The 26,196-nt window shown below is 40.1% G+C and overlaps 1 protein-coding gene and 1 pseudogene across 1 annotated transcript; both read right to left on the bottom strand.

Moving 5' to 3' along the window:
• The window catches only part of LOC120041403, a 173,977-nt pseudogene that overhangs the window by 76,815 nt on the left and 70,966 nt on the right, over positions 1-26,196 (bottom strand).
• On the bottom strand, positions 3,755-8,892 carry LOC120041404. The gene is made up of 10 exons (XM_038986360.1): positions 8,608-8,892; positions 8,371-8,472; positions 8,112-8,259; positions 7,702-8,003; positions 7,392-7,599; positions 7,166-7,297; positions 5,553-5,695; positions 5,235-5,447; positions 4,904-5,139; positions 3,755-4,745 (listed from the first exon to the last, which is right to left on the bottom strand). Exons 1-10 carry the CDS (start codon positions 8,859-8,861, stop codon positions 4,111-4,113), a joined length of 2,373 nt encoding a protein of 790 aa, XP_038842288.1. The 5' UTR covers positions 8,862-8,892; the 3' UTR covers positions 3,755-4,110.

Below are 26,196 nucleotides of genomic sequence, written 5' to 3'. Positions count from 1 at the left end.
ATTTGACCACCCTTGGGTTACGATGTATATGACATGTCAAGATACTTTAGTCATCTTTTTTTATTGACATGTTTATAATCCAAAAGTATGTTTTTAGAGGGGAGGTAAATACAGTTTATGTTAAACTGTAGAGAACAAGAACCTTTGGTGAATCAAGGAGTCCCTGATATTTTATATACTACACATGTCCAAAAAGCTGGTTCTGACAATAAACTTTTTAGTTTCAAACGTCAAGACAGGACCGTACTGTAGTACTAGACTATTACACTGTTATGTACTACTAATGTACTAGTATCTAAGATGTTAAGGAATATCAACAAGGGGTACATGCACACAATATAACACATTCCCACAGCATCTAAGGATACTGACACTGACATTGTATTATGTTATGTGACAGTAGCATAAGGATACAGAACCAGTCAAAAGTTTGGACACATCTACTCATTCAAGGGTTTTTCTTTATTTTCACTATTTTATACATTGTAGAATAATATATGAAGACATCAAAACCATGAAATAGCAGTGAAGTCCTATTACCAGATAGGAAGTAGCAGTGAAGTCCTATTATCAGTCTTGTATGTATCAGTTCATGAGGGTTGCCTAATCACACATATGACATTTTGGAAAGATGTGACCTTTTTAACCCCTCAAAACAGCACCTATGACCTCAATGTAAGGCACTTCCGGTTGTCACAGGAAGCTACAATTAAACACATTTCCTCACTGGGACACCCGTTTACATAATCCTGAGTTTCAAGTCTTTATGTTAAAAACTGATTGATTTTCATAGGGTTGAATACCTCTTTTAGGGTCAACTTAACCACTTCCGGTTGCTCCAGGAAGCTGAAAAACAACACAGGTAATCCTTATAGTAGCCTGATTAGTTGTTATTGATGATAGTTTTCTAGGGTAACCCTAACCCACTCAGTCATCCAGTTGAATTTCGAGCCGCAGGCAATGTATTCCTAAGGGGAGAGAACTAAGGCACATTTAGGAATTGATTCACTGTTAAGGGTTCATTTCAAATGGTCTGAGTAAATAAGGAGGACCTCCCAAGCATTCCTGTGGTTGAATTGTGTTTCTAGCCTCCACGGTTTGGCTGCTGTAACCCAAAAGCACCTTAAATTTAGGTCAGGCTTCATTCTGGGCCTAGAATGTACACACTCTCTCCCTATCTTAATGGATACCTTTATGAAATAGATTCTCTCTCTCTATGACAAAAGACAACAGACATGGCATTGACTCAAATCAAATTTATTTATAAAGCCCTTCTCACATCAGCTGATTTCTCAAAGTGCTGTACAGAAACCCAGCTTAAAACCCCAAACAGCAAGCAATGCAGGTGTAGAAGCATGGTGGCTAGGAAAAACTCCCTAGAAAGGCCGGAACTTTAGAAGAGACCAGAATTTAAAAAAATTAAAGGATCAGGGCTGAGCAGGGACTTCATTGGCATTTGTACTTTGGTTCTTGGCCCTTTAAGGTTAGAAAGTCCACCAAATCCACATACTTTAGTGTAGACATTCATTTATTTATGATTTCATGACTGTTTGATAGTAGATCCCTGAATGGGAAAAAAAACCTTCTCCAAATAGAAGTATGTTTGTATCACAAATTATCTTACAGATATATCTTACAGATATTTTGACCATATCTGACAGGCTCCCCTCTGCAAGGCAATCAAAGGCTCCAGCTCACTGAACTGCCCCTCCCCTCTGCAACAGAAGATAATGAAATGTTGACATCCTGGGAAGATCACCTCCAAAGGTCATTCTCTTAGCCTATCAACAATTTTCTGACAGGGAAACATTCAAACTACAGGGACAATTTAAGCCTTTCCTGTGGCTCCAGGTCCATAGCTTAAATCAGTAAAGGTAATCCTTATAGTAGCCTGATGAGCTGTCATTGTAGGTGATTTTGCAAGGCAAATCATTCAATTACCCGTGAGGACCTGACATTTTCAGTCAAACTTGCATGGCTAAACATATTACAGAAATGACAGTTTTTGAATTTTTAAAGAGAGGTTTGTTGGGTTCTGAGAATATTTGTCCGTCAAGTTCTTACTCTAATATTTAGAACCAAACATGTTAATGGATAGTATTGTGTCCCATTAGATTTCAAGCAGATGGACCTAGCAGTAAAGAGAGAAGGTACATTTTGGAATTTATTCACTGTTAAGGGTTCATTTCACATGGTCAGAGAATATATGGAGGACCTCAAAAACATTCCTGTGGTTTAATTGTGTTTCTAGCCTCAACGGATTGGCCGCTGTTACCCAAAATCACCTTAAATTTAGGTCAGGCCTCATTTTGGGCCTACTTTTTTGTCTTGAGAGAAAACCGCCCATGCTTCCTATGAACACAACTTTTTCAACATTTCAAGATAGCAGTTTGTTCAATAGGAGAACAGGGCTCTGGCGGGTTAGGTTTAGGTTTCGGAGAAAATGGACCTCAAAGAGAACAAAATAAACGGGCGCATGTTCTCCAACTCTATTGCTCCTTTGGATACATCTTTATGAAAGCTATTCTACTGGAAGTGAGGAGACATTCCCAAAAGGAGGGGGTAAAGGTTATTGTAGAATAAAAAACATTTTTTATTTTTAAATGTCACATGTATGAGGAGGAGGGCCGCTGCGGTGAGAACGGAAGCCTAGGGTGCGGGCCCGGGTGGAGCCGCCGCGGTTGCAGATCTTGATGGTAGTAGCAAATATTCAAACGAGAGCTTTGAAGGCCGAAGTGGAGAAGGGTTCCATGTGAACAGCAGTTGAACATGGGTCAGTCGGTCCTAAGAGATGGGCGAACGCCGTTCGGAAGGGAGGGGCGATGGCCTCCGTCGCCCCCGGCCAACCGAAAGGGAGTCGGGTTCAGATCCCCGAATCCGGAGTGGCGGAGATGTGCGCCGCGAGGCGTCCAGTACAGTAACGCGACCGATCCCGGAGAAGCTGGCGGGAGCCCCGGGGAGAGTTCTCTTTTCTTTGTGAAGGGCAGGGCGCCCTGGAATGGGTTCGCCCCGAGAGAGAGGCCCAAGCCCTGGAAAGCATCGCGGTTCCGGCGGCGTCCGGTGAGCCCGGTGAGTCCAGGCCCTTGAAATTCTGGGGAAGAGGGTGTAAATGTCTGGGGATGTTTAAAAATGGAAAAAAGCTCAAAACTTTCCCAAAATGCTCTCAAAATATAGGTCTAGTCACACTGGAACAGAGCATTTGTGATACATCACTGTGACTGTCCAATCTATGGATCTATGCAGCCTCAAAACAAGCTTGTTTTTACTGTACGTTCAAATCATGGCCCATTTTCGTAATACCTAATACAACAAAATTGTATTCAGTTTACTGTATTTTAGGTGCACCTTACCAATCACATAAATCATCTCCTTTCCTCTTGCTGGCTTCTCCACTTGTCACAGCAGTGGAGCAGTGTAAACATTAATCTTTTAATGATTTCTTGACTGTTTGATAGTAGATCCCTGAATGGTTTAAAAAAAAACTCTCCAAATAGAAGAAGTATGTTTGTAGGTCAAAATATTTTACAGATATATCTTACTGATATTTTGAACATATCTGACAGGCTCCCAGAGGCAGGGCAATCAAAGGCTCCAGCTCACTGAACTGCCCCTCCCCTCTGCAACAGAAGATAACGAAATGTTGACATCCTGGGAAGTTCACCTCCAAAGGTCATTCTCTTAGCCTCTCAAATTTTCTGACAGGGAAACATTCAAAACTACAGGGACAAACAATTGCTTCTGGCCTGTTCGGTTGCATTTGACTTTATTATTGTACCAAAACTTCTCAGACTAGAAAATACAATTAGAAAGTACATTTAGAAACTATGATTAGAAACTATGGCCAACTATATTCAAACTATGATCATAAGCGATAATTAAAAATGGTGAGAAACTATGAATAAACTGTGAACAACGATGAAGCCATGTTTGTGTGTGTGTGATGATCTATTATTTAATATTGCACATTCTCTTTCAATATGTATAACAACAGAAGAAAACGAAATGTTGACAGGCTGGGAAGATCACTTCCAAAGGTCACTCTCTTATCTCCGCCACAGCACCACCCAAGGGGGGTTGTTTTGAGACCCATCAGATTTCAAGCTGACGGACCTAGTTGTCAAGCCATTCCAAATCTTCTCCTTCTCCAACAAAAGATTTTCTTGACAGCCCATAGTCAAATAACAGTTCTTGTTGCACCTGAATGTCTCGTAGGGCAATGAAAAGGATGATGTTCCACACGTGGCCATCCTCTTCTAATTGCTGAAGCTGACCCTTTATGTTGCTTCTCTTTCTGGAATGATTTATCCTACGTCCAATTGTGTCCATCTCTGGGTGGCAAGGGCAGGGCACAGTCTTTGCATCTATACAGTACGTTTTCCCTGACGATTCCTTGTAGAAGTAAAGGAACCCCATCTCGTCATTATCTGTTGCTTCCAACAATTCTTTCCCCTGCTTCCCTGAGAGTGGGAGACCGTGGTAGTCACAGACAACTTCCCCTTTAGCAAATGGACGTGTCGTCATGACCTTTTTTCCTTTATCAGGGTCAGTGGCAATGTACAGTCCTTTCCACTTCTGGGACTTCACCAGCTTCTTAATTGCCTTGTTGTCTTTTGGTGTGTCAGTGTTAATTGAAGGTTGCCAGTAACAAAGGACATTCTCCACTTTCACTTTGTTCTTCTCCCAGTTCTGCCTTTCAATGTATCTCTCTACTTGACTTGCAGTGGGCTGTCTTCTGGGGAAGTGCGCTGTAACCAAAAAATAAGTGTTATTAATAATTTCATTTATTCAATAGTAGAAGCCCTTATCAAGTAGTACTTTATTTACTGACTAAATAAAGTACATTTTTGTAATATATAATATAACAAAATTGTATTTAGTTTAGTGTATTTTAGCTGCTTCATACCGATCACATAATCACGTCTCATTTTCTCTTGCTGGCTTCTCCACTTGTCATAGCAGTATCTCTCATACGTTCCTGCAATCAGTCGTCTGTCCTTCGTCTTGATTGATTGTCCATCAATTGTGACAGGGAAGTGTTCATAGAAGAGTTTCAAGGTCTGTGCCTCATCCAACTTTTTGCTGCTGGACAATGCTCCTTTTCTCCTTGTGCTTGCACAGGAGGGGCCTGCAGTCTCACTACTTGAAAAAGGGAACATAACACATTTGTATCTATATGTAGCAGCATTTACAAGACAATGTAAAGTGTAATTTATATAATTTGTGTAAATACTTACTCAGATTCAATGGACATGGCAACTTTGGAGATCAGCTTCATTTCCATGCAGGCATTGACTGTTGTCTTCAAGCGGTAATGCTTTTTAGTTGTAGCAGTTGTATGGGCCAAGTAGTCAGCAACAAGGGACATCTCTTGGTCTGTGAAGCTGGCTTTGGTATTTGTCTCAAAAACTTTTCTTGCTACCTGGCTCGTGATGTTGGGCAAGTTGTATCTGATGAAAGAACAAGAAAAACAGTTTGGTTTCAGAAAACTGTACTGTCAAAAAAAGTATTGTGGAATGATTAAACAGTGTTCTCCTTAACAGTGGTGTACTTACTTTGCATGAAACCTTTGTAGGTCATTGGATGGGTTGTAGATGGGTTTCCCGGTTGTGGAAATGAAGAATCTCTCATCTTCTTGCATGTCATCAGAGTTTTTAAGAAAAGCTGGTCGAACATGTCGGTAGTACACATCGAACCACTGAAAATATAGACAACATTAATACATGTAAATAGGGGGAACCCGATTCACTTCTGGATAAAATCGTGCCCAATTTAAACGGCCTCGTACTCTGTCCTAGATTATATGATATGCATATTATTATTACTATTGGATAGAAAACACTCTGAAGTTTCTAAAACTGTTTGAATTATATCTGTGAGAAAAACAGAACTCATTTGGCAGGCAAACTTCCAAACAGGAAGTGAAAATTCTGAAATGGGTCTCTGTGAAAGGCATTGCCTATTCAATTGTCTTTTATTTATGGATCTGTATGCACTTCACACGCCTTCCACTAGATGTCAACAGGCAGTAGAACGTGGAATGAAGTCTCTAGCCTTTCCTGGGACCGGATGGGACTCGTTGGAGTGAGAGGTCAGCCATATTAGTAGTACTTGGCTACGCACTTCGGTTTGTCATATCGTTTTCTGCAATGCATTAGGTAGACACGAAGAAATGCTCCGTCTGGGAAGTTATTGGATTGATTTCTGAAAAACATCCTAAAGATGGATTCTCAACTGAGTTTGACCAGTTTATTCGACTATTATTATGACTTTTTGAATTTTTCGTTCATGCGTAAAATCTTCATGGACACGTGAGCTCCACTATGCTAGCCAAAGTTGCTAATTCAACAGAAGAAATGGACATTCTAAAACAAAACAACGATTTATTGTGGAACTAGGATTCCTGGCACTGCATTCTGATGAAAGATCATCAAAGGTAAGGGAATATTTATGATGTAATTTCGTATTTTTGTGGACTCTTTGGACTCCATCATGGCGGAGAATGGCTGAGCGCTGTCTCAGATTATTGCATGCTGTGCTTTGTACTAAAGTATTTTTTTTTTTTTTTTAAATTTAACACAGCGGTTGCATTAAGAACCAGTGTATCTTTAATTATATATGCAACTTGTATTTTTCAGCAAAGTTTATGATGAGTTTTTCTGTTAGATTACGTGGCTGTCTAAAATTTCTCCAGACATTTTGGTGCCATTTGTGACCATGGCTGCAATGTAAAACCCAGATTTGTAGCTATAAATATGCACATTTTCGAACAAAACATAAATGTATTGTATAACATGATGTCATAAGACTGTCATCTGATGAAGTTGTTCAAAGGTTAGTGATTAATTTTATCTCTATTTGTGGGTTTTGTGAAAGCTATCTTTGCGGTGCAAAACTGCCGTTGTGTTTTGGGCTATTGTGGTGAGCAAACATAAATATATGTTGTGTTTTCGCTGTAAAACATTTTAAAAATCGGACATGTTGGCTGGATTCACAAGATGTTTATCTTTCATTTGCTGTATTGGACTTGTGATTTCATGAAAATATATTATATGATATTCCCTGTGGCGCTAGGCTAGGCTATGCTAGTCAGCGTTTCTGATGAGGAGGATCCCGGATCCTGTATTAAATCACATTCACAATAACAGATTGTAGTAAATATACTTACTGCATGTTCCTCCTCATCTAACAAAATGGTTGCAACTTGCTGCGTTGCTGTTTCGTGCTTCTTAACACCGACGACAGTCCAATTCTCACCATCTGGCAACTTGCACGCGCTCCTCGAGAGCCATTCGCTCAGCTGCAATTGGAACAGTGACATATTAATAAAACAAATGCCAAAGAAGCAAATACAATTCAACATTATAGCAAATTTATGACATTAGTTAACTTACGGTCAAATGTTTGATCACTCCAGCCCTTTGGAGATGTTTGAGCATGAGCAGAGACTCAAGGTAGTACAGAACATGCAGTTGTTCAGTTTCCAGCAAGGATTCTTCATTCATGGCCTTCCCAATGATACACAGAAATTCGTTCTTCGCCACCCTCAAAATTTCCCAACATTCTTTTGGTGTCTTCGCAACTGACACCATCTGTATGTATCTGCAGAAAAACATTAATACATACATTATTTTAAGAACGTTGATAATACACACTTATTTAAAATAAAATACAATTCTGTGAGGATCAATTGGAAATATATACCTTTTCCCAGTAGTTTCCTGAGACACCTGCTTGCTCATGGACTTCTGCAGTTCATTCAAGCATAGGAGGAAATGCTTGCATTGCTCAAACACGGCTCTGTCTGTCTGAATAAGGCTTGTAGTGGTGATGTTGTAGCGAATAAATCTCTTCAAATTCTTCATGTAGTTGGCAATGGTTTGCTTCTTCTGTCCGATGTCTGCAAGCTTGGTAAAAAATGATCTGCTTTTTTCCAAGTTATTAACAAAATCCAGCGATGGTTTGTTTGAGTCCATGTAAAACAAAAACCTTGACACATTTGCAACCTGTACATGAAAATAATATTAATTACATAGTTAATAACTACTTTAAAATCTATTAATTCTCATTAAAATATGTAAACAGTTAAATTAAAGTAACATCTCTGTACATACCTCCTGTTTGAAATTGGGAATTTTGTTGTCGTCACGGAGATATTTCCCAAATCCAGCCAGCAGATCACAATCCAGAGGGTGCTTTTGGTATAAACCACTGCTTTGCATCACCTTTCTCAGTTTGGTGTCCCATACCTGGTTCAATGGTCTAGAAAATATTTGGTATGCAGATTAGAATAAATAAAATACATCCATGTTTGCTTATATACTTATACGTAGTACTTGTTAATGAAAATGATTTCTATTTGTATTTACTTACGGTTGGTACAGCGCCGACTGGTCATCTTCCATGTTGACGTCTGATTCTTCATCTATATTTTCATCTGTAGTTGGTGCCAACACTTGAGCCACTTCCACTTGGCTGAAATATCATACAGATTAACAAAAACATTTATATTATTTTACAATCAAACATAATTGGACAACAGTTCAAATGAGTTCCAATAGCATATAACTTGCACATATATTATTTTATCAGTGCAAAATAGTAGCTTACCCAGTTATTAGTTTGGCTTCTGGCTTGTTCGTAACAAAATGACCCATTTGTTCACGGTTCTTAATCAGAGGTTGGAGTGCGTCCTGTTGTGTCACAATACAGCTGAGTATTCTGTAGTCAATAATCCTGCCATGCCAAAGATGCTCTATCATGGAGTCGCGGGAATTACGAACTTCCTGATCAATCTTTTGTTTTGATTCTGTCTTCATGCAGACTCTGCTGAGATGTATAGATATGTTTTCCTGGTTCTTCATGCAAAATCTGCACACAATAGGGATCCTTCTTTGTTTTCTGTAACACAGTGAATGCACAATAAGTACATGTAATGAAGTTAATACTTAAAACCTCTCTGGGATATGTGGGACGGTAAAAAAGCTCAAATGTTTACAAAAATGGTCTCAAATTAGAGACCTAGTCACACTGGAACAGAGCATGTGTGATACATCACTGTGACTGTCCAATTTATGGATCTATGCACGCTCAAAAATGTGAATTTCTTTGCTGAAAATTCAATTCAGGTTTGTTTTTCAAATTAGTCTGCGGATGTCTAAAATCTCAAAAAAGCTCCAATGTTTACACAAATGGTCTCAAAGTATAGCTCTAGTCACACTGGAACAGAGCATGTGTGATACATCACTGATCTATGATCACGGATCTATGCACCCTCAAAACTGGCTTGTTTTGGCTGTACGTTCAGCCTCAAACCAAGGTTGTTTTTACTGTATGTTGAAATCATGGCCTATTTGTCTAAATTGTCTGGGGGTGTTTAAAAATCGAAAAAAGCTCAAAACTTTCCAAAAATGGTCTCAAATTATAGGTATGGGCACACTGGAACAGAGCATGTGTGAGCTATGACTGTGACTTTCCTATTTTGGGATATATTCAGCCTCAAAACAGGCTTGTTTTTGCTTAATGGTCAAACCATTTTTTATTTCTCTAAATTGTTTAGGGGTCTTCAAAAATCTATAGAAAGTACTGTACTGGTGTCTTCTTGCTGGTTTGGACGTCCGTGGCTCTGGTTCCTCTGAGTCTGGTCTTTCTCCTGCCAAAGAAAGTGTGTTTTTTAAAATAGAGACCCGAATGAAACCTCCACATGATAAAACGGCATTGCTACGAGGGTAAATCCTAATCAGATCCCTCAATAACCTAAGGCCAGTTTTAACAATCTTGGTGCGATTTTAAATCAAATGTTGTAGAGTTTACTGGTAATTACTAATATTTACATTACTTATTTATTCATTCTGTTTTACAAGTCAGAACACAAAAAACGAAACAGTTCTAAATATATAACTTTCAAAGCTGTATGATACAGAATGCGACCTACAGTCGCGGCCAAAAGTTTTGAGAATGACACAAATATTAATTTCCACAAAGTTTGCTGCTTCAGTGTCTTTAGATACTTTTGTCAGATGTTACTATGGAATGCTGAAGTATAATTACAAGCATTTCATAAGTGTCAAAGGCTTTTATTGACAATGACATGAAGTTGATGCAAAGAGTCAATATTTGCAGTGTTGACCCTTCTTTTTCAAGACATCTGCAATCCGCCCTGCTGTCAATTAACTTATGGGCCACATCCTGACTGAGGGCAGCCCATTCTTGCATAATCAATGCTTGGAGTTTGTCAGAATTTGTGGGTTTTTGTTTGTCCACCCACCTCTTGAGGATTGACCACAAGTTCTCAATGGGATTACAGTCTGGCGAGTTTCCTGGCCATGGACCCAAAATATTGATGTTTTGTTCCCCGAGCCACTTAGTTATCACTTTTTCCTTACGGCAAGGTGCTCCATCATGCTGGAAAAGGCATCGTTCGTCACCGAACTGTTCCTGGATGGTTGGGAGAAGTTGCTCTCAAAGGATGTGTTGGTACCATTCTTTATTCATGGCTGTGTTCCTAGGCAACATTGTGAGTGAGCCCACACCCTTGGCTAAGATGCAACCCCACACATGAATGGTCTCAGGATGCTTTACTGTTGGCATGACACAGGACTGATGGTAGCGCTCACCTTGTCTTCTCCGGACAAGCTTTTTTCCGGATGCCCCAAACATTCGGGAAAGGGGATTCATCAGAGAAAATGACGTTACCCCAGTCCTCAGCAGTCCAATCCCTGAATGACTTTAGCTTCCCTCCAGGCCTGAGGGCGCACACTTTCTAGTACGCTTAAATTAAAGACAAGGCAAATAGGAGTGGCAATATCGGCCGCTATTATCCTCAATTTTCCATCCACGTTGTCAGACACAGGTGACAAGTCATTGTTGATATTTTTGCCCAAAATGTCATTGAAGATGCTCCAAAGATTTTTACTATCATTCTTCATGTCATTTATCTTTGTTTCATAGTGTAGTTTCTTCTTCTTTTTATTTAGTCACATGATTTCTCAATTTGCAATACGTTTGCCAATCAGTTATACAGCCAGACCTATTTGCCATCTCTTTTGCCTCCCTCTTCATCATACCATTTTTTGATTCCTCATCAATCCACGTGGATTTAATAGTTTTTACAGTCATTTTCTTATCGGGTGCATGCTTATTAGTAACTGGGATAAGCAATTTCATAAATGTGTCAAGGGCAGCGTCTGGTTGCTCATCATTACACACCACGGACCAACAAATATTATTTACATCAACAACATAGGAATCACCACAAAACTTATTGTATGACCTCTTTTACACAATATTAGGCCCAGCCTTTGGAACTTTGGTTTTCCTAGACATGGCTACTATATTGTGATCACTGCATCTGATGGATCTGGAAACTGCTTTAAAACACATTTCTGCAGCATTAGTAAAGATATGATCAAAACATGATAATTTCATTCCTCTACTGTTTGTAACTACCCTGGTAGGTTGACTGATAACCTGAACCAGGTTGACAGCACTGGTTACAGTTTGAAGCTTTCTCTTGAGTGGGCAGCCTGATCACAGCTTTCCTCCAGTATTAGTTAATTAATTAACAGTGTCTTGAGTTTAGTTTGCCTGTTCAACAGTCTTGTTTGGGGGTTTGACTGGGACAGACAATGTAACATCCATAATGTTTTAAGGAAAAGTTTTTGTAAAACAAGCACCTTACATTGGATCATCTTTTAACTTTCTCTCTAAAGCTAACGTTCATCAAGGTTTTATGGTCTATTGGTTTCTCTTTTCATTGGCAGAATCCTTTTTCAGTGTTATGATATTCATAACATCCATATCCACCAGTCTATCTTCCTGTCAACTAACAGAACTCTGCTGGTTGTCCTGGTAACAGATACCAGTCTATCTTCCTGTCAACTAACAGAACTCTGCTGGTTGTCCTGGTAACAGATACCAGTCTATCTTCCTGTCAACTAACAGAACTCTGCTGGTTGTCCTGGTAACAGATATCAGTCTATCTTCCTGTCAACTAACAGAACTCTGCTGGTTGTCCTGGTAACAGATACCAGTCTATCTTCCTGTCAACCAACAGAACTCTGCTGGTTGTCCTGGTAACAGATACCAGTCTATCTTCCTGTCAACTAACAGAACTCTGCTGGTTGTCCTGGTAACAGATACCAGTCCATCTTCCTGTCAACTAACAGAACTCTGCTGGTTGTCCTGGTAACATATCAGTCTATCTTCCTGTCAACTAACAGAACTCTGCTGGTTGTCCTGGTAACAGATACCAGTCTATCTTCCTGTCAACTAACAGAACTCTGCTGGTTGTCCTGGTAACAGATACCAGTCCATCTTCCTGTCAACTAACAGAACTCTGCTGGTTGTCCTGGTAACAGATATCAGTCTATCTTCCTGTCAACTAACAGAACTCTGCTGGTTGTCCTGGTAACAGATACCAGTCTATCTTCCTGTCAACCAACAGAACTCTGCTGGTTGTCCTGGTAACAGATACCAGTCTATCTTCCTGTCAACCAACAGAACTCTGCTGGTTGTCCTGGTAACAGATACCAGTCTATCTTCCTGTCAACTAACAGAACTCTGCTGGTTGTCCTGGTAACAGATACCAGTGGGCAGATCTATTTAATTTGTTCAAACTAAACTACAGCACTTACTTTCATGAGTCAAATCTGATCCTTTCTTCTCTCCTCCTCCTCTCACAGTTCCACTCAGCCCCGTTGTTTTCCTGCAGTCCACCAGCAGCACAGACAACCTCTTCATACCCAGCAGCAAGGTGCTACCGGGAGAGGCACTACACACGGACTCCGGGAGGGCGGAAGGGCTAGCGTTGTCCTGGTAATCATAAAGAGGGGACACAGACACATATCATTATGGATGCTGAAGCCACTGTTGTCATAAAGTGCTTTACAGAAACCCAGCCCAGACCCCGATAGAGCAAGCTGTATGCTAGAACAAACCAAGCGGTACCATCTGGTGTTCTGATCTGGAGAGACTCTTCTCTGCCTCGTCAGCATCAGGATGTTGTTGAGGCTCCCCAAAGGATCCACGATAGTCACGTCTCTCTCCTGTGTGAACGAGAACAGCAAACAGACGTAAACTTATGACCATCTATTACAATCAAGAGGCATGAATATGTCTAAAATGGCCTTTTTCATCATGATTTTGTCAAATATTGTTTGTGTTGCAAATGTATAGGGTCAATTCCAATTCTATCCACTGGGATTATCTGCCTCTAACCCTATTACAGGGGCTGAGTCACTGGCTTACTGGTGCTCTTTCATGCCGTCCCTAGGAGGGGTGCGTCACTTGAGTGGGTTGAGTCACTGACGTGATCTTCCTGTCTGGGTTGGCGCTCCCCCTTGGGTTGTGCCGTGGCGGAGATCTTTGTGGGCTATACTCGGCCTTGTCTCACGATGGTAAGTTGGTGGTTAAAGATATCCCTCTAGTGGTGTGGGGGCTGTGCCTTGGCAAAGTGGGTGGGGTTATATCCTTCCTGTTTGGACCTGTCCGGGGGTATCATCGGATGGGGCCACATTGTCTCCTGACCCCTCCTGTCTCAGCCTCCAGTATTTATGCTGCATTAGTTTATGTGTCGGGGGGCTAGCGTCAGTTTGTTATATCTGGAGTACTTCTGTCTTATCCGGTGTCCTGTGTGAATTTAAGTATGCTCTCTCTAATTCTCTCTCTCTCTGAGGACCTGAGCCCTAGGATCATGCCTCAGGACTACCTGGCCTGATGACTCCTTGCTGTCCCCAGTCCACCTGGCCGTGCTGCTGCTCCAGTTTCAACTGTTCTGCCTGCGGCTATGGAACCCTGACCTGTTCACCGGACGTGCTACCTGTCCCAGACCTGCTGTTTTCAACTCTCTAGAGACCGCAGGAGCGGTAGAGATACTCTTAATGATCGGCTATGAAAAGCCAACTGACATTTACTCCTGAGGTGCTGCACCATGACAACTACTGTGATTATTATTATTTGACCATGCTGGTCATTTATGAACATTTGAACATCTTGGCCAGGTTCTGTTATAATCTCCACCCGGCACAGCCAGAAGAAGACTGGCCACCCCTCATAGCCTGGTTCCTCTCTAGGTTTCTTCCTAGGTTTTGGCCTTTCTAGGGAGTTTTTCCTAGCCACCGTGCTTCTACACCTGCATTGCTTGCTGTTTGGGGTTTTAGGCTGGGTTTCTGTACAGCACTTTGAGATATCAGCTGATGTACGAAGGGCTATATAAATACATTTGATTTGATTTAGAATGCCCCGTTAAAACAATACATTATTTCAAGAACTTCATAGTGCCCCTGTTTTTAAGACAGTACTCACTGTTTGTAATCTTATCTTGAGCCTCCTCCCTTTTCACTCCCAAAACGTCTTCCTCCTCTTTTATTGAGATAGCCTCCTCTTCCTCTTTTACTCTAAAAGGTTCTTCCTCTTCTTTCACTACATTCTCTTCTTTCAATGTTATGGCATCTTCCTCCTTTTTGATTCTGAAAGCTTCTACCTCCTCCTCTTCCACTTTGACAACCTCTTTCCCATCTTCCTCTTTCACTGTAATATCATCCTCTTCTTCTTTCAATGTGATAGCTTCCTCTTCCTCCTTTTTCATCCTGAAAGATTCTTCCTCTCCTTTCACCAGAGCTTCTTTCTCCGTCGAGCTTAGTGAACTCATGCTCCGGTCGATTAGCCTAGTGCATTATCAACGTACCACATTTGCTAATTTAACAAGCAAATTACGTTTAAATGAACTAGTAGATAAGTAAACAGAATTATATTCAAAACACTAAGAGTAAAATACACAAGATTGGTCTAAAGCGCTTCAATGTTTCGGTTTTAGGTTCGCTAGAAAATCACCACGTTGGTTGAATCAGAAGCCTTTTGTCGCTGTTGAAGAAGCCTCCAGTTCCGTCCACTAGATTATACGTCACGCAAGCAGCATCACCTGAAAGACTCAAATCGCCATCTGCTGACTGGAGTGGGTAACGCAGATTGGAAAAATATGAATTACAATGTTTATTCTTGCAAGCAATGTCATGAGAGGTAATAAAAATAAAAATAAACAGATGTTATGTTTTCTCTTACTTCTTACAGCCAATACTTTACTCCAGGGCTGACCTGCCCATTAGGTAGGATTAGGTGACAGATTAAAGAGTTTTCATTTTTATGTCATAGTTGTTCTGAACCCACTGCCTGCAAGTCGTCTAAATTAGCCTAAGTGATTTGTATTTTCCTTCAACTTTCTGAAGAAGAAAAAGCCCTGAAATGCCCCTGTCTGAGTGCATTTGTCTACCATTATGTTTAGCTGTTGGGCGATTATGCTAATGACAACCATCTTCTGGTTGATTAAAAAGCTTTCCCACAAACCTTGTCAATTAAATGTTAACTATAAAGTAGTCTATGCCTACCTTACAGAATGATATCATGACTATTTGCATCAATCCAGTTGTGATTTGTTCAGCAGACTCTGCAATCACATGTGTGCTACAGAGACACCACTAACCAAGCAAGGCTCTTGCTGGTGACACTTGAATTAAAGGGTATCTACACCCAAAAATGAAAATTTCTTAGATTTTTCTCAGACTTCAAATGTGGTCTCTTGATGTGGTTTAAGTATTGTTGTGGACTTAGAACATCCAATGTTGTTGTTTTTCTATTAACAGTGTGATTTAGAGAGAAAAACAGAAAAACAGGGACATCAGAAACCTGGAAAAACTAAATGGAGAAAATTGAATTCGTTTTTAAAAAATTAGATAGAGATGTTATAGAGCCCTAAAAATTCTATACATTTTCTCTCATTACTGGATTGTCTAGGGATAGTGTAGAGTAACAGCTGTATTCTGAAGTGACCTTTAAACTTTTTGAAATCGGCTTTAATTTGGTGTATTGCACTTGTGAATGTATGAAAGTTAAATATTCCCAAAAATATGTTTGAATTTCGCGCTCTGCCATTTTAGTTGATGTTGTCTAGGGGTTCCTAGCCTTAAGAAGTTTAAATGAGAAGTTTATCTTTAAACGCTTCAATGTTTCAGTTTTATGTTTGCTAGCAAACCACCGCGTTGATTGAATCAGAAGCCTTTTGTCACTGTTGAAGAAGACTCCAGTCCCGTCCACTAGATTATTCGTCACGCAAGAAGCATCACCTGAAAGACTCACATCGCCATTTGCTGACTGGAGTGGGTAACGCAGACTGGAGAAAAATCTCCATTACAATGTTTATTCTGGCAAGCAATGTCATAAGAAGTTATTTTAAAACAACCAGATGTTATGTTTTCTCTTCCTTCTTACAGCCAATACTTTCCTCCAGGGCTGACCTGCCCATTAGGCAGGATTAGGTGACAGATTGACAATGGTGGCATATTCCGAGCTAAATTGACCAAGGCTCATCAGTAAGACACATAATAAATAATAACACATCACATAATGCTGCCCAAAAAATAATGAAAACTTCTCTCACCCAGTGGCATGTGGGCTATTTAGGAGAATGTTGCTGTTGCCACATGTAGCAGTGCCCGCTTTGTTTAAGGACAGATAGGACGTGGACAGATAGGACTCTACCTTTGAAGAGCACATGCCCCTTTGCCCTTACAGTCTCTGAAGTGCCCTTTTGGGTGGTCGAATAATCTGTATTCATTTTTTGTCATAGTTATTCTGAACCCACTGCCTGCAAGTCATTGTTAAATTTGCCTAACTATCTTACAGGTAGACCCTCTTTCACTCTCTCTCATCATGTCACAAGATGTCAGCCTCCCAGAGGCAGGGCAATAAAAGGCCCCAGCTCACTCAACTGCCCCTCCCCTCTCCAACAGACATCAACCCAGAACATCCTGAAGACAGAACATCTTAAAGATAATCTGGGAATCCTTTCTTCATCATGGAGATTTTTGAAAGTGAGTTGAATATTCAATGTGATGTTTGTACAGTGGATTCAGAAAGTATTCAGACCCCTTTACTTTTTCCACATTTTGTTAAATTACAGCCTTATTTTAGAATGGATTAAAAAAATTACATATTCAGCAATCTACACACAATACCCCATAATGAGAAAACAAAAACAGGTTTTATGAAAATTTAGCACATTTCTTAAAGATAAAAAACAGAAATACCTTATTTACATAACAGTAAGTATTCAAACCCTTTGCTATGAGACTGTCAGATCAAAAACCAAGCCATGAGGTAGAAGGAATTGTCCGTAGAGCTTCGAGACAGGATTACGATGAGGCACAAATCCTGGGAAGGGTACCAAAACACTTCTGCAGCATTAAAGGACCCCAAGAACAAAGTGTGGTGAAGAAGGCGCAACAGAGCCTCTTTAACCTCAGGAGGCTAAAGAAAGTTGGCTTGTCACCTAAAACACTCACAAATTTTTACAGATGCACAATGAAAGCATCCTGTCGGGCTGTATTACCGCCTGGTACGGCACCTGCACCACCCACAACTGCAAGGCTCTCCAGAGGGTGGTGCAGTCTGCCCAATGCATTACCGGGGGCAAACTACCCACCCTCCAGGACACCTACAGCACCCGATGCCCAAGAATATATAATCAAGGACATAAACCGCCCGAGCCACTGCCTGTTCACCCCGCTATCATCCAGAAGGCGAGGTCAGTACAAGTGCATTAAATCTGTGACTGACAGACTGAAAAACAACTTCTATCTCAAGGCCATCAGACTGTTAAACAGCCTTTACTAGCACACTAGAGGCTGCTGCCTATAGGCATAGACTAGAAATCACTAGCCACTTTAAGGAATGGAACACTAGTCACTTTAATAAGTTTACATATCTGGCATTACTCATCTCATATGTATATACTGTATTCTATACTAGTCTACGGTATCCTAGTCCGTTCCGCTCTGATATCGCTCGTCCTTATGTATATAGTCTTAATTCATTCCTACTTATATTTGTGTGTATTGGCTATATGTTGTGCAATTTGTTAGATATTACTGCACTGTTGGAGCTAGAAACACAAGCATTTCGCTACACCAGCAATAACATCTGCTAATAACGTGTATGTGACCAATAAAATTGGATTTGATATACGTCCTGGATGGCAGGAAACTTGACCCCAGTGATGCACCGTGCTGTACGCACTACCCTCAGTAGTCATATCCCAGTTCAACTATTTGCTTATGGTCTTGGCTACAGCCACTGTGTTCTTTGGGAACTTCAATGCTGCAAAAAAATGTGTCTCCCTTCCCCAGATGTGCCTCGACACAATCCTGTGTCGGCGCTCTACACACCATTCCTTCCACCTCGTGGCTTGGTTTTTGCTCTGACATGCACTGTGAACTGTGGGACCTTATATAGACAGTTGTGTGCCTTTCCAAATCATGTCCAATCAATTGAATTTACCACAGGTGGACTCCAATCAAGTTGTAGAAACATCTCAAGGATGATCAATGGAAACAGCATGCACCTGAGCGAGTCTCATATCAAAGGGTCTGAAAACTTATGTAAATAAGGTATTTCTATTGATTTTCTACAATTTGCAAACATTTCTAAAAACCTGAATACTTTCCGAAGGCACTGTATGTATATAAAAACATGTTTTCCACTAACCCTACCATCCATCCCCTAATTAGAGTAAACTAATGCACAACAACTATTAGGCTTCTATGTCCAGCTTCTACATACTATGTACATTTTACGGACACAATGTATTTTACAATATTTATATTTAGTTTGTTTTTAATCCTATTCTTCAGTTACCCTAAACCTCTCCCATCTATCTCTGAAGACCATCCAGTGCTATCCTTCAGTTACCCTAAACCTCTCCCATCTATCTCTGAAGACCATCCAGTCCTAACCTTCAGTTACCCTAAACCTCTCCCATCTATCTCTGAAGACCATCCAGTCCTATCCTTCAGTTACCCTAAACCTCTCCCATCTATCTCTGAAGACCACCCAGTCCTATCCTTCAGTTACCCTAAACCTCTCCCATCTATCTCTGAAGACCACCCAGTCCTATCCTTCAGTTACCCTAAACCTCTCCCATCTATCTCTGAAGACCACCCTCTTTGATTTCTATTTGCCATATATTTTTAACTGTGCTGTTTCACAAAAGTTATTGACTTTTATAATCTCATCGTTGCTACAGATTGTAAATTAAAATAAACATGTTTGCTAAAAGTATTATTATTTTATTAATCAATTGACTATGACTTTTCAAATCATTCAGTAGTGCTGTATGCAGAGTTAGCTCCAGGTAAATGTTGCCATTCCTTGACCTGCGACCAAAAACAAGCAACATATGGACAGTACCAAAACAAATGATCTAATGATTCTGTCTCTTCGCAGCTAAATCTGCAGGGGTTCGTTGTATCCCCATATATATTTTGTATAATAATTTCAATTGAAAAATTCTAAGTTTTGAATCTGGTGTCATTCACAATTTTCATGAACCAAGTTTGGTCTTTAAAGCAGGGCTGACAGACAAGATTCTGACTTTTCCCCCCTTCCACTTGTCTCTTCCATTTTTGTGGTAATGCTGCAATTAGTTGGTTGTAATTTTGGGTAGAGCAGAGATTTCCATATATTTTTATGAGCTGCATGTGTGACAACTCCACCAGTCCTATTGATGGTATAATTTACAAAGATTATACCTTTTTCATGTAATCAATTTTATTTATTTATTTTGATCAGTTACTATATTTGAGTTTAACCATTTTTTTAAATTATTTGTTTGGTCTTTTCTGGTGGATTAAACTGAAATTGCAACCAACTTTCTAAGGCTTGTTTTAAAAAATAATGATCTTTTGGAGATGATTTCATTTTCAAATAACTGAAAGTGAGAGGTTGTAATCTGAATAAAGAGAAAAAGGCCATTCTTGAACATCGGGTGAGACATTCTTACTAATCTGATAGAGAACCAGGTCGGAATAAAAGTATAACTTTTGTATGATTGAAGCTTTTAGTTAGAGATCTAATGCTTTAATAATTAATCATTTCTGCCCCCCGAATTCATATTCATTATATAAATAGTCCTATTTAATTTAGTCTTGCTTGCTGATATAAATACAATTGAATATTCTTTTCTCGTATAATTTAAAAGGGGACTGGGAGACAAGTCAGGATCAAGGCAAAGATGAACGGAGCAAAGTACAGAGAGATCCTTGATAAAATCCTGCTCAGGACCTCAGACTGGGACAAAGGTTCACCTTCCAACAGGACAATGACCCTAAGCACACAGCCAAGACATCGCAAAAGTGGCTTCGAGACAAGTCTCGGAACGTCCTTGAGTGGGCCAGCCAGAGCTCGGACTTGAACCGGATCGAACATCACTGGAGAGAGCTCTGGTGCAGGTTTTCATCAAGGATCTCTCTGTACTTTTCTCCATTCATCTTTCCCTCGATCCCTGCCACTGAAAAACATCCCCACAGCATGATGCTGCCACCACCATGCTTCACCGTAGGGATGATGCCAGGTTTCTTCCAGATGTGACGCTTGGCATTCAGGCCAAAGAGTTCAATCTTGGTTTCATCAGACCAGAGAATCTTGTTTCTCATTGTATGAAAGTCCTTTAGGTGCCTTTTGGCAAACTCCAAGATGGCTTTCTTTTGTCTTTTACGGAGAAGTGGCTTCCGTCTGGCCACTCTACCATAAAGGCCTAATTGGTGGAGTGCTGCAGAGATGGTTGGTCTTCTGGAAGGTTCTCCCATTTCCACAGAGGAACTCTTGAGCTCTGTCAGAGTGACCATCGGGTTCTTGGTCACCTCTCTGACCAAGGCCCTTCTCCCCCTATTGCTCAGTTTGGCTGAGCCGCCAGCACTAGGAAGGGTGGTTCCAATCTTCTTCCATTTAAGAATGATGGAGGCCACTGTCTTCTTTGGGACCTTCAATGTGGCAGAAATGTTTTGGTACACTTCCCCAGATCTGTGCCGTGACACAATCCTGTCTCGAAAGGAATATATCACATCAAATATAGGCTACTTAAAGTTCAAGTTAGATCACACATTCCGCCGATTGTTGTTGAAAAACGTTTCTTAAACAGAACAAAACGGGGATAAACATGAAACATGGAATATGATTGGCAGTCATCTAATATGCGGTAATAGAAATAAGGCCATGCTCATGAAAAAACAAATCGTTCTGCCTCATCTTAAACGGCACTGTTAGGATGGTGGACCATCTTGCTACACATGGGAAACTGTTGAGCTGGAAAAACCCAGCAACTTTGCAGTTCTTGACACAAACCGGTGCACCTGGCACCTACTACCATCCCCCGTTCAAAGACACTTAAATATCTTGTCTTCCCCATTCACCCTCTGAATGATACACATACACAATCCATGTCTCATTTGTCTCAAGGCTTAAAAATCCTTATTTAACCCATCTCCTCCCCTTCATCTACACTGATTGAAGTGGATTTAACTAGTGACATCAATAAGGGATCATATCATTCACCTGGATTCACCTAGTCAGTTTATGTCATGGAAGGAGCAGGTGTTCTTAATGTTTTGTAGACTCAGTGTAAAGCACTACAGATAATCAAGTGCTATTTGAATGTGACGCATTTGCTCTATTGTTTACAGCGGGGTTGGGAAATTCCAGTCCTCGAGGGCCTGATTAGTGTCACAGTTTTGCCCCAGCCCCAGCTAACACACCTGACTCCAATAATCAACAATTCATGATCTTCAGTTTAGAATGCAATTTGATTAATCAGCTGTGTTTGCTAGGGAGGGAGAAAAAGTGTGACATCAATCAGGCCCCGAGGACTGGAGTTGCCTACCCCTGGTTTACAGGATTATTTGTATTTTAAAGAGCGTAGCTTTAAGGGGCTTTAGTACCGTCACATCTAGATAAAAACGAATGTAAAAAATGAACAGAGCAAATGTGTATTAAAACACTACCTAATCATATAAGTATTTATTCAACATTTACATATTCATATTGTAATGAAACAGTAGCGAGCAGGTCGGGAACCCTCGACCTTCTAGCCCAGGGGTGTCAAACTCATTCCACGGAGGGCCGAGTGTCTGCGGGTTTTCGCTCCTCCCTTGTACTTGATTGATGAATTAACATCACTAATTAGTTAGGAACTCCCCACACCTGGTTGTCTAGGGCTTTATTGAAAGGAAAAACCAAAATCCTGCAGACACTAGGCCCTCCGTGGAATGAGTTTGACACCCCTGTTCTAGCCCGAGGTCCGGCGCGCTATCGACTGTGCCGCAAAAGCATGCTCGTGCGGCAGGGTTGATTTCCGCGACAATAAACCCAGGGTCGCTATTATTATTACACTATTAAGCTTCTACGTCTGTATACAGGACGGTATTATTTGTAAGACGTAAGAGAAAATATATCAGCTTATTGTTAAATTATTATGACGTTCTTTCCAATACAAAAGTGTAGTAACTATTGTTTCCAAACTGCGTTACCCACTCCAGTCAGCAGAAGGCGAGTTTTTCAGGTGATGCTTCTTGCGTGACGTATATTCTAGTGGACGGGACAGGAGGCTTCTTCAACAGCGACAAAAGGCTTCTGGTTTAACCACGCGGTGCTTTGCTAGCACACCTAAAACTCTTTAGACCATTCTTGTGTATATTACTCTTAGTGTTTCGAACATAATTCTGTTTACCTATCTACAGGTTCATTTATAAACGTAATTTGCTTGTTAAATTAGCAAATGTGTTACATTGATACTGCACTAGGCTAATTTCCCGGAGCATAAACGCACAAATCTAGACGGAGAAAGAAACTCTGGGGAAAGGAGGCAAAGAAGCTTGAAGAATGAAAAAGGAGAAACAAGAGGATGATATTACAGTGAAAGAGGAATATGGGAAAGAGGTTGTCAAAGTGGAAAAAGAGGTAGGCGCTTTCAGAATCAAAAAGGAGGAAGATGCCGTAAAATTGAAAGAAGAGAATGTAGTGAAAGAAGAGGAAGAACCTTTTGGAGTAAAAGAGGAAGAGGAGGCTATCTCAATAAAAGAGGAGGAAGACGTTTTGGGAGTGAAAAGGGAGGCTGAAGATCCGATTACCACCAGTGAGTACTGACTTAAAAACAGGGGCACAAACTATGCAGTTGTTTAACTAATGTGTGGTTTTTAAGGGGCATTATACTGAAGTTCTGCACTTTAATATGTTGTTCAGTACTGTAGGAGTTGTTTAAGGGGCAATCTGCCATTGGTACATATATTTTGTGCACTTAAAAATTGTATTTATTGAATTCTCTATGGTCTATATTAAAGTGCACTTATTCTAATATAACAGGCTTTTAAAATATAATATACAGTGCATCATTTCTACTTAAAATATCAAAGGGACGCAAAATGCACCCATTTTGTGGAACGGCCCTTTAACATTTGCATCACAGTGGTGGGAAAAGTACGCAATTGTCATACTTGAGTAAAAGTACAGATACCTGAATAGAAAATTACCCAAGTAAAAGTGAGTCACCTAGTAAAATACTTCCTGAGTAAAAGTCTAAAATATACTGAAGTATCAAAAGTAAAAGTATATAAATAATTTCAAATTCCTTATATTAAGCAAACCAGGTGGTGCCATTTTCTAGTTTTTTTTTTTTTTTACATTTACGGATAGCCAGGGACACACTCCAACTCTCAGACAATCTACAATTGAAACGTGTGTTTAGTGAGTCCTCCAGATCAGAGGCAGTAGGGATGACCAGGGATGTTCTCTGTTTAGTGCGTGAATTGGACCATTTTCCTGTTCAGCTAACCATTCAAAATGTAATGAGTACTTTTAGGTGTCAGGGAAAATGTATGATGTAAAAAGTACATTGTTTTATTTAGGAATTTAGTAAAGCAAAAGTAAAATTAGTCAAAAATAGTAAAGTACAGATTCCCTGAAAAACTACTTAAATCGTACTTAAAAGTGTTTTTTACTTAAGTTCTTCATACCACTGATCACCAAAAAAGCATAATTAAAGTGTCTAATTTAGGCCCTTTAGACATATATTCATGCCTCTTGTAACACTATGATTGCAATAGACGGTCATAAGTTTACCACCTGTTTGATGTTCTCATTCACACAGGAGAGAGACATGACTATCGTGGATCCTCTGGGGAGCCTCAACAACATCCTGATGCTGACGAGGAAGAGAAGAGTCTCTCCAGATCAGAACACCAGATGGTACAGCTTGGTTTGGTCTAGTATACAGCTTGCTCTATCGGGGTCTGGGTTTCTGTAAGGCACTTTATGACAACAGTGACATCAGCATCCATAATGATATGTGTCTGTCCCCTCTTTATGGTTACCAGGAAAATGCTAGCCCTTCCACCCTCCCGGAGTCCCCGTGTCGTGCCTCTCCCGGTAGCACCTTACTGCTGGGTATGAAAAGGTTGTCTGTGCAGCTGGTGGACTGCAGGAAAACAACGGGGCTGAGTGGAACTGTGAGAGGAGGAGAAGAGACGAAAGGATCAGATTTGACTCATCAAAGTAAGTGCTGTAGTTTAGTTTGAACAAATACAATAGATCTGCCCACTGGTATCTGTTACCAGGACAACCAGCAGAGTTCTGTTAGTTGACATGAAGATGGACTGGTATCTTTTACTAGTAGGGCTGTCACAGACTAATAAACATCTTGTTTGACTTAGTCACCTGTTCTTTCGACCAATCAATTGGTGCACATTTTAAACGTGTATTTCTATATATACACTACCGTTGAAAAGTTTGGGGTCAATTAGAAATTTCCTTGTTTTTGAAAGAAAAGCAAATTTTTTGTCCAATAAAATAACATCAAATTGATCAGAAATACAGTGTAAACATTGTTAATGTTGTAAATGACTGTTGTAGCTGGAAATGGCAGATTGTTTTATGGAATATCTACATAGGCGTACAGAGGCCCATTATCAGCAACCATCACTCCTGTTCCAATGGCACTTTGTGTTACCTAATACACGTTTATAATTTTAAAAGGCTAATTGATCATTAGAAAACCCTTTTGCAATTATGTTAGCACAGCTGAAAACTGTTATGCTGATTTAAAGAAGCAATAAAACTGGCCTTCTTTAGACCAGTTGAGTGTCTGGAGCATCAGCATTTGTGGGTTTGATTACAGGCTCAAAATGGATCAATTAGCCTTTTAAAATTATAAACTTGGATTAGGTAACACAACGTGCCATTGGAACACAGGAGTGATGGTTGCTGATAATGGGCCTCTCTACGCCTATGTAGATAATCAGCCATTTCCAGCTACAATAGTCATTTACAACATTAACAATGTCTACACTGTGTTTATGATCAAATTTATGTTATTTTAAATGGACAAAAAAATAGCTTTTCTTTCAAAAACAAGGACATTTCTAAGTGACCCCGAACTCTTGAATGGTATTGTATATCCTAACACCATCCATAATGTAAACAGCATTCTGCATGAATTCCGACTGAACTTGCAACAAAACAATTTTATGAAATCTAATTTTGTTAGAAATCTAACATTGTTTAACATGGTCAAGTTCGGTTTCTGTGCAATCTTCAGACACTCTAGAAGGCAACCAAACTCGTTTCATCGTTCTACATTATGTATTGGCTATACAACACCTGAATTAGCCCATGAAGGGTCTTGGTCCAATGACCACCTATCGTTTTGAAACCTAGCTAGATAGCCAATGAGCTGGGCTTTCCAGCAGTATGTGAACGCCGTTTGTAGGACAAACAGCCATCATGCTAGAGCTGTGCACAACAGAGTTCATTCTCTGGTGAAAGGAAACAGGACGCACTGTAGTTTGTTTCACAGCAGTTCCTTCTCTTCTTCAAACTTCTCAAATCTGAAAAAGTTAAACATGGCTACTAAGAGTGGAAAAGCTAAATCTCAGTCCAAGTATAAACATTTTGATGATATTATTGCAGACATTGACCAGGAGAGTGACACAGAAGGAATGGATGAGGACTCTGTGAGTGACTACAGTTATGATTCCAGCGTGGAAGAAATGTTTTTGGAAGGAAAAGATCCACTTTTAGACCAGTAAGTAAAATAGGTTTTTGCTTCTCATGCTAATGCAGTTGTTTCAATGGTCACATATTCATTTGATATTTTTTGTTGATTTATTTATATATATATATATTTATATATATATATATATTTATACACGCATTCGAAGTTTACATACACTTAGGTTGGAGTCATTATAACTCGTTTTTCAACCACTCCACAAATTTCTTGTTAACCTCACTAGGGTATCTGGGACGGTAGCGTCCCACCTCGTCAACAGCCAGTGAAACTGCAAGGCGCCAAATTCAAAACAGAAATCTCATAATTTAAAT

Source organism: Salvelinus namaycush, unplaced genomic scaffold (assembly GCF_016432855.1).
Source record: "Salvelinus namaycush isolate Seneca unplaced genomic scaffold, SaNama_1.0 Scaffold46, whole genome shotgun sequence".
NCBI lineage: Eukaryota > Metazoa > Chordata > Actinopteri > Salmoniformes > Salmonidae > Salvelinus > Salvelinus namaycush.
The sequence above is the reverse complement of the archived record's forward strand: the minus strand, read 5'-3'. Positions and strand labels throughout refer to the sequence as shown.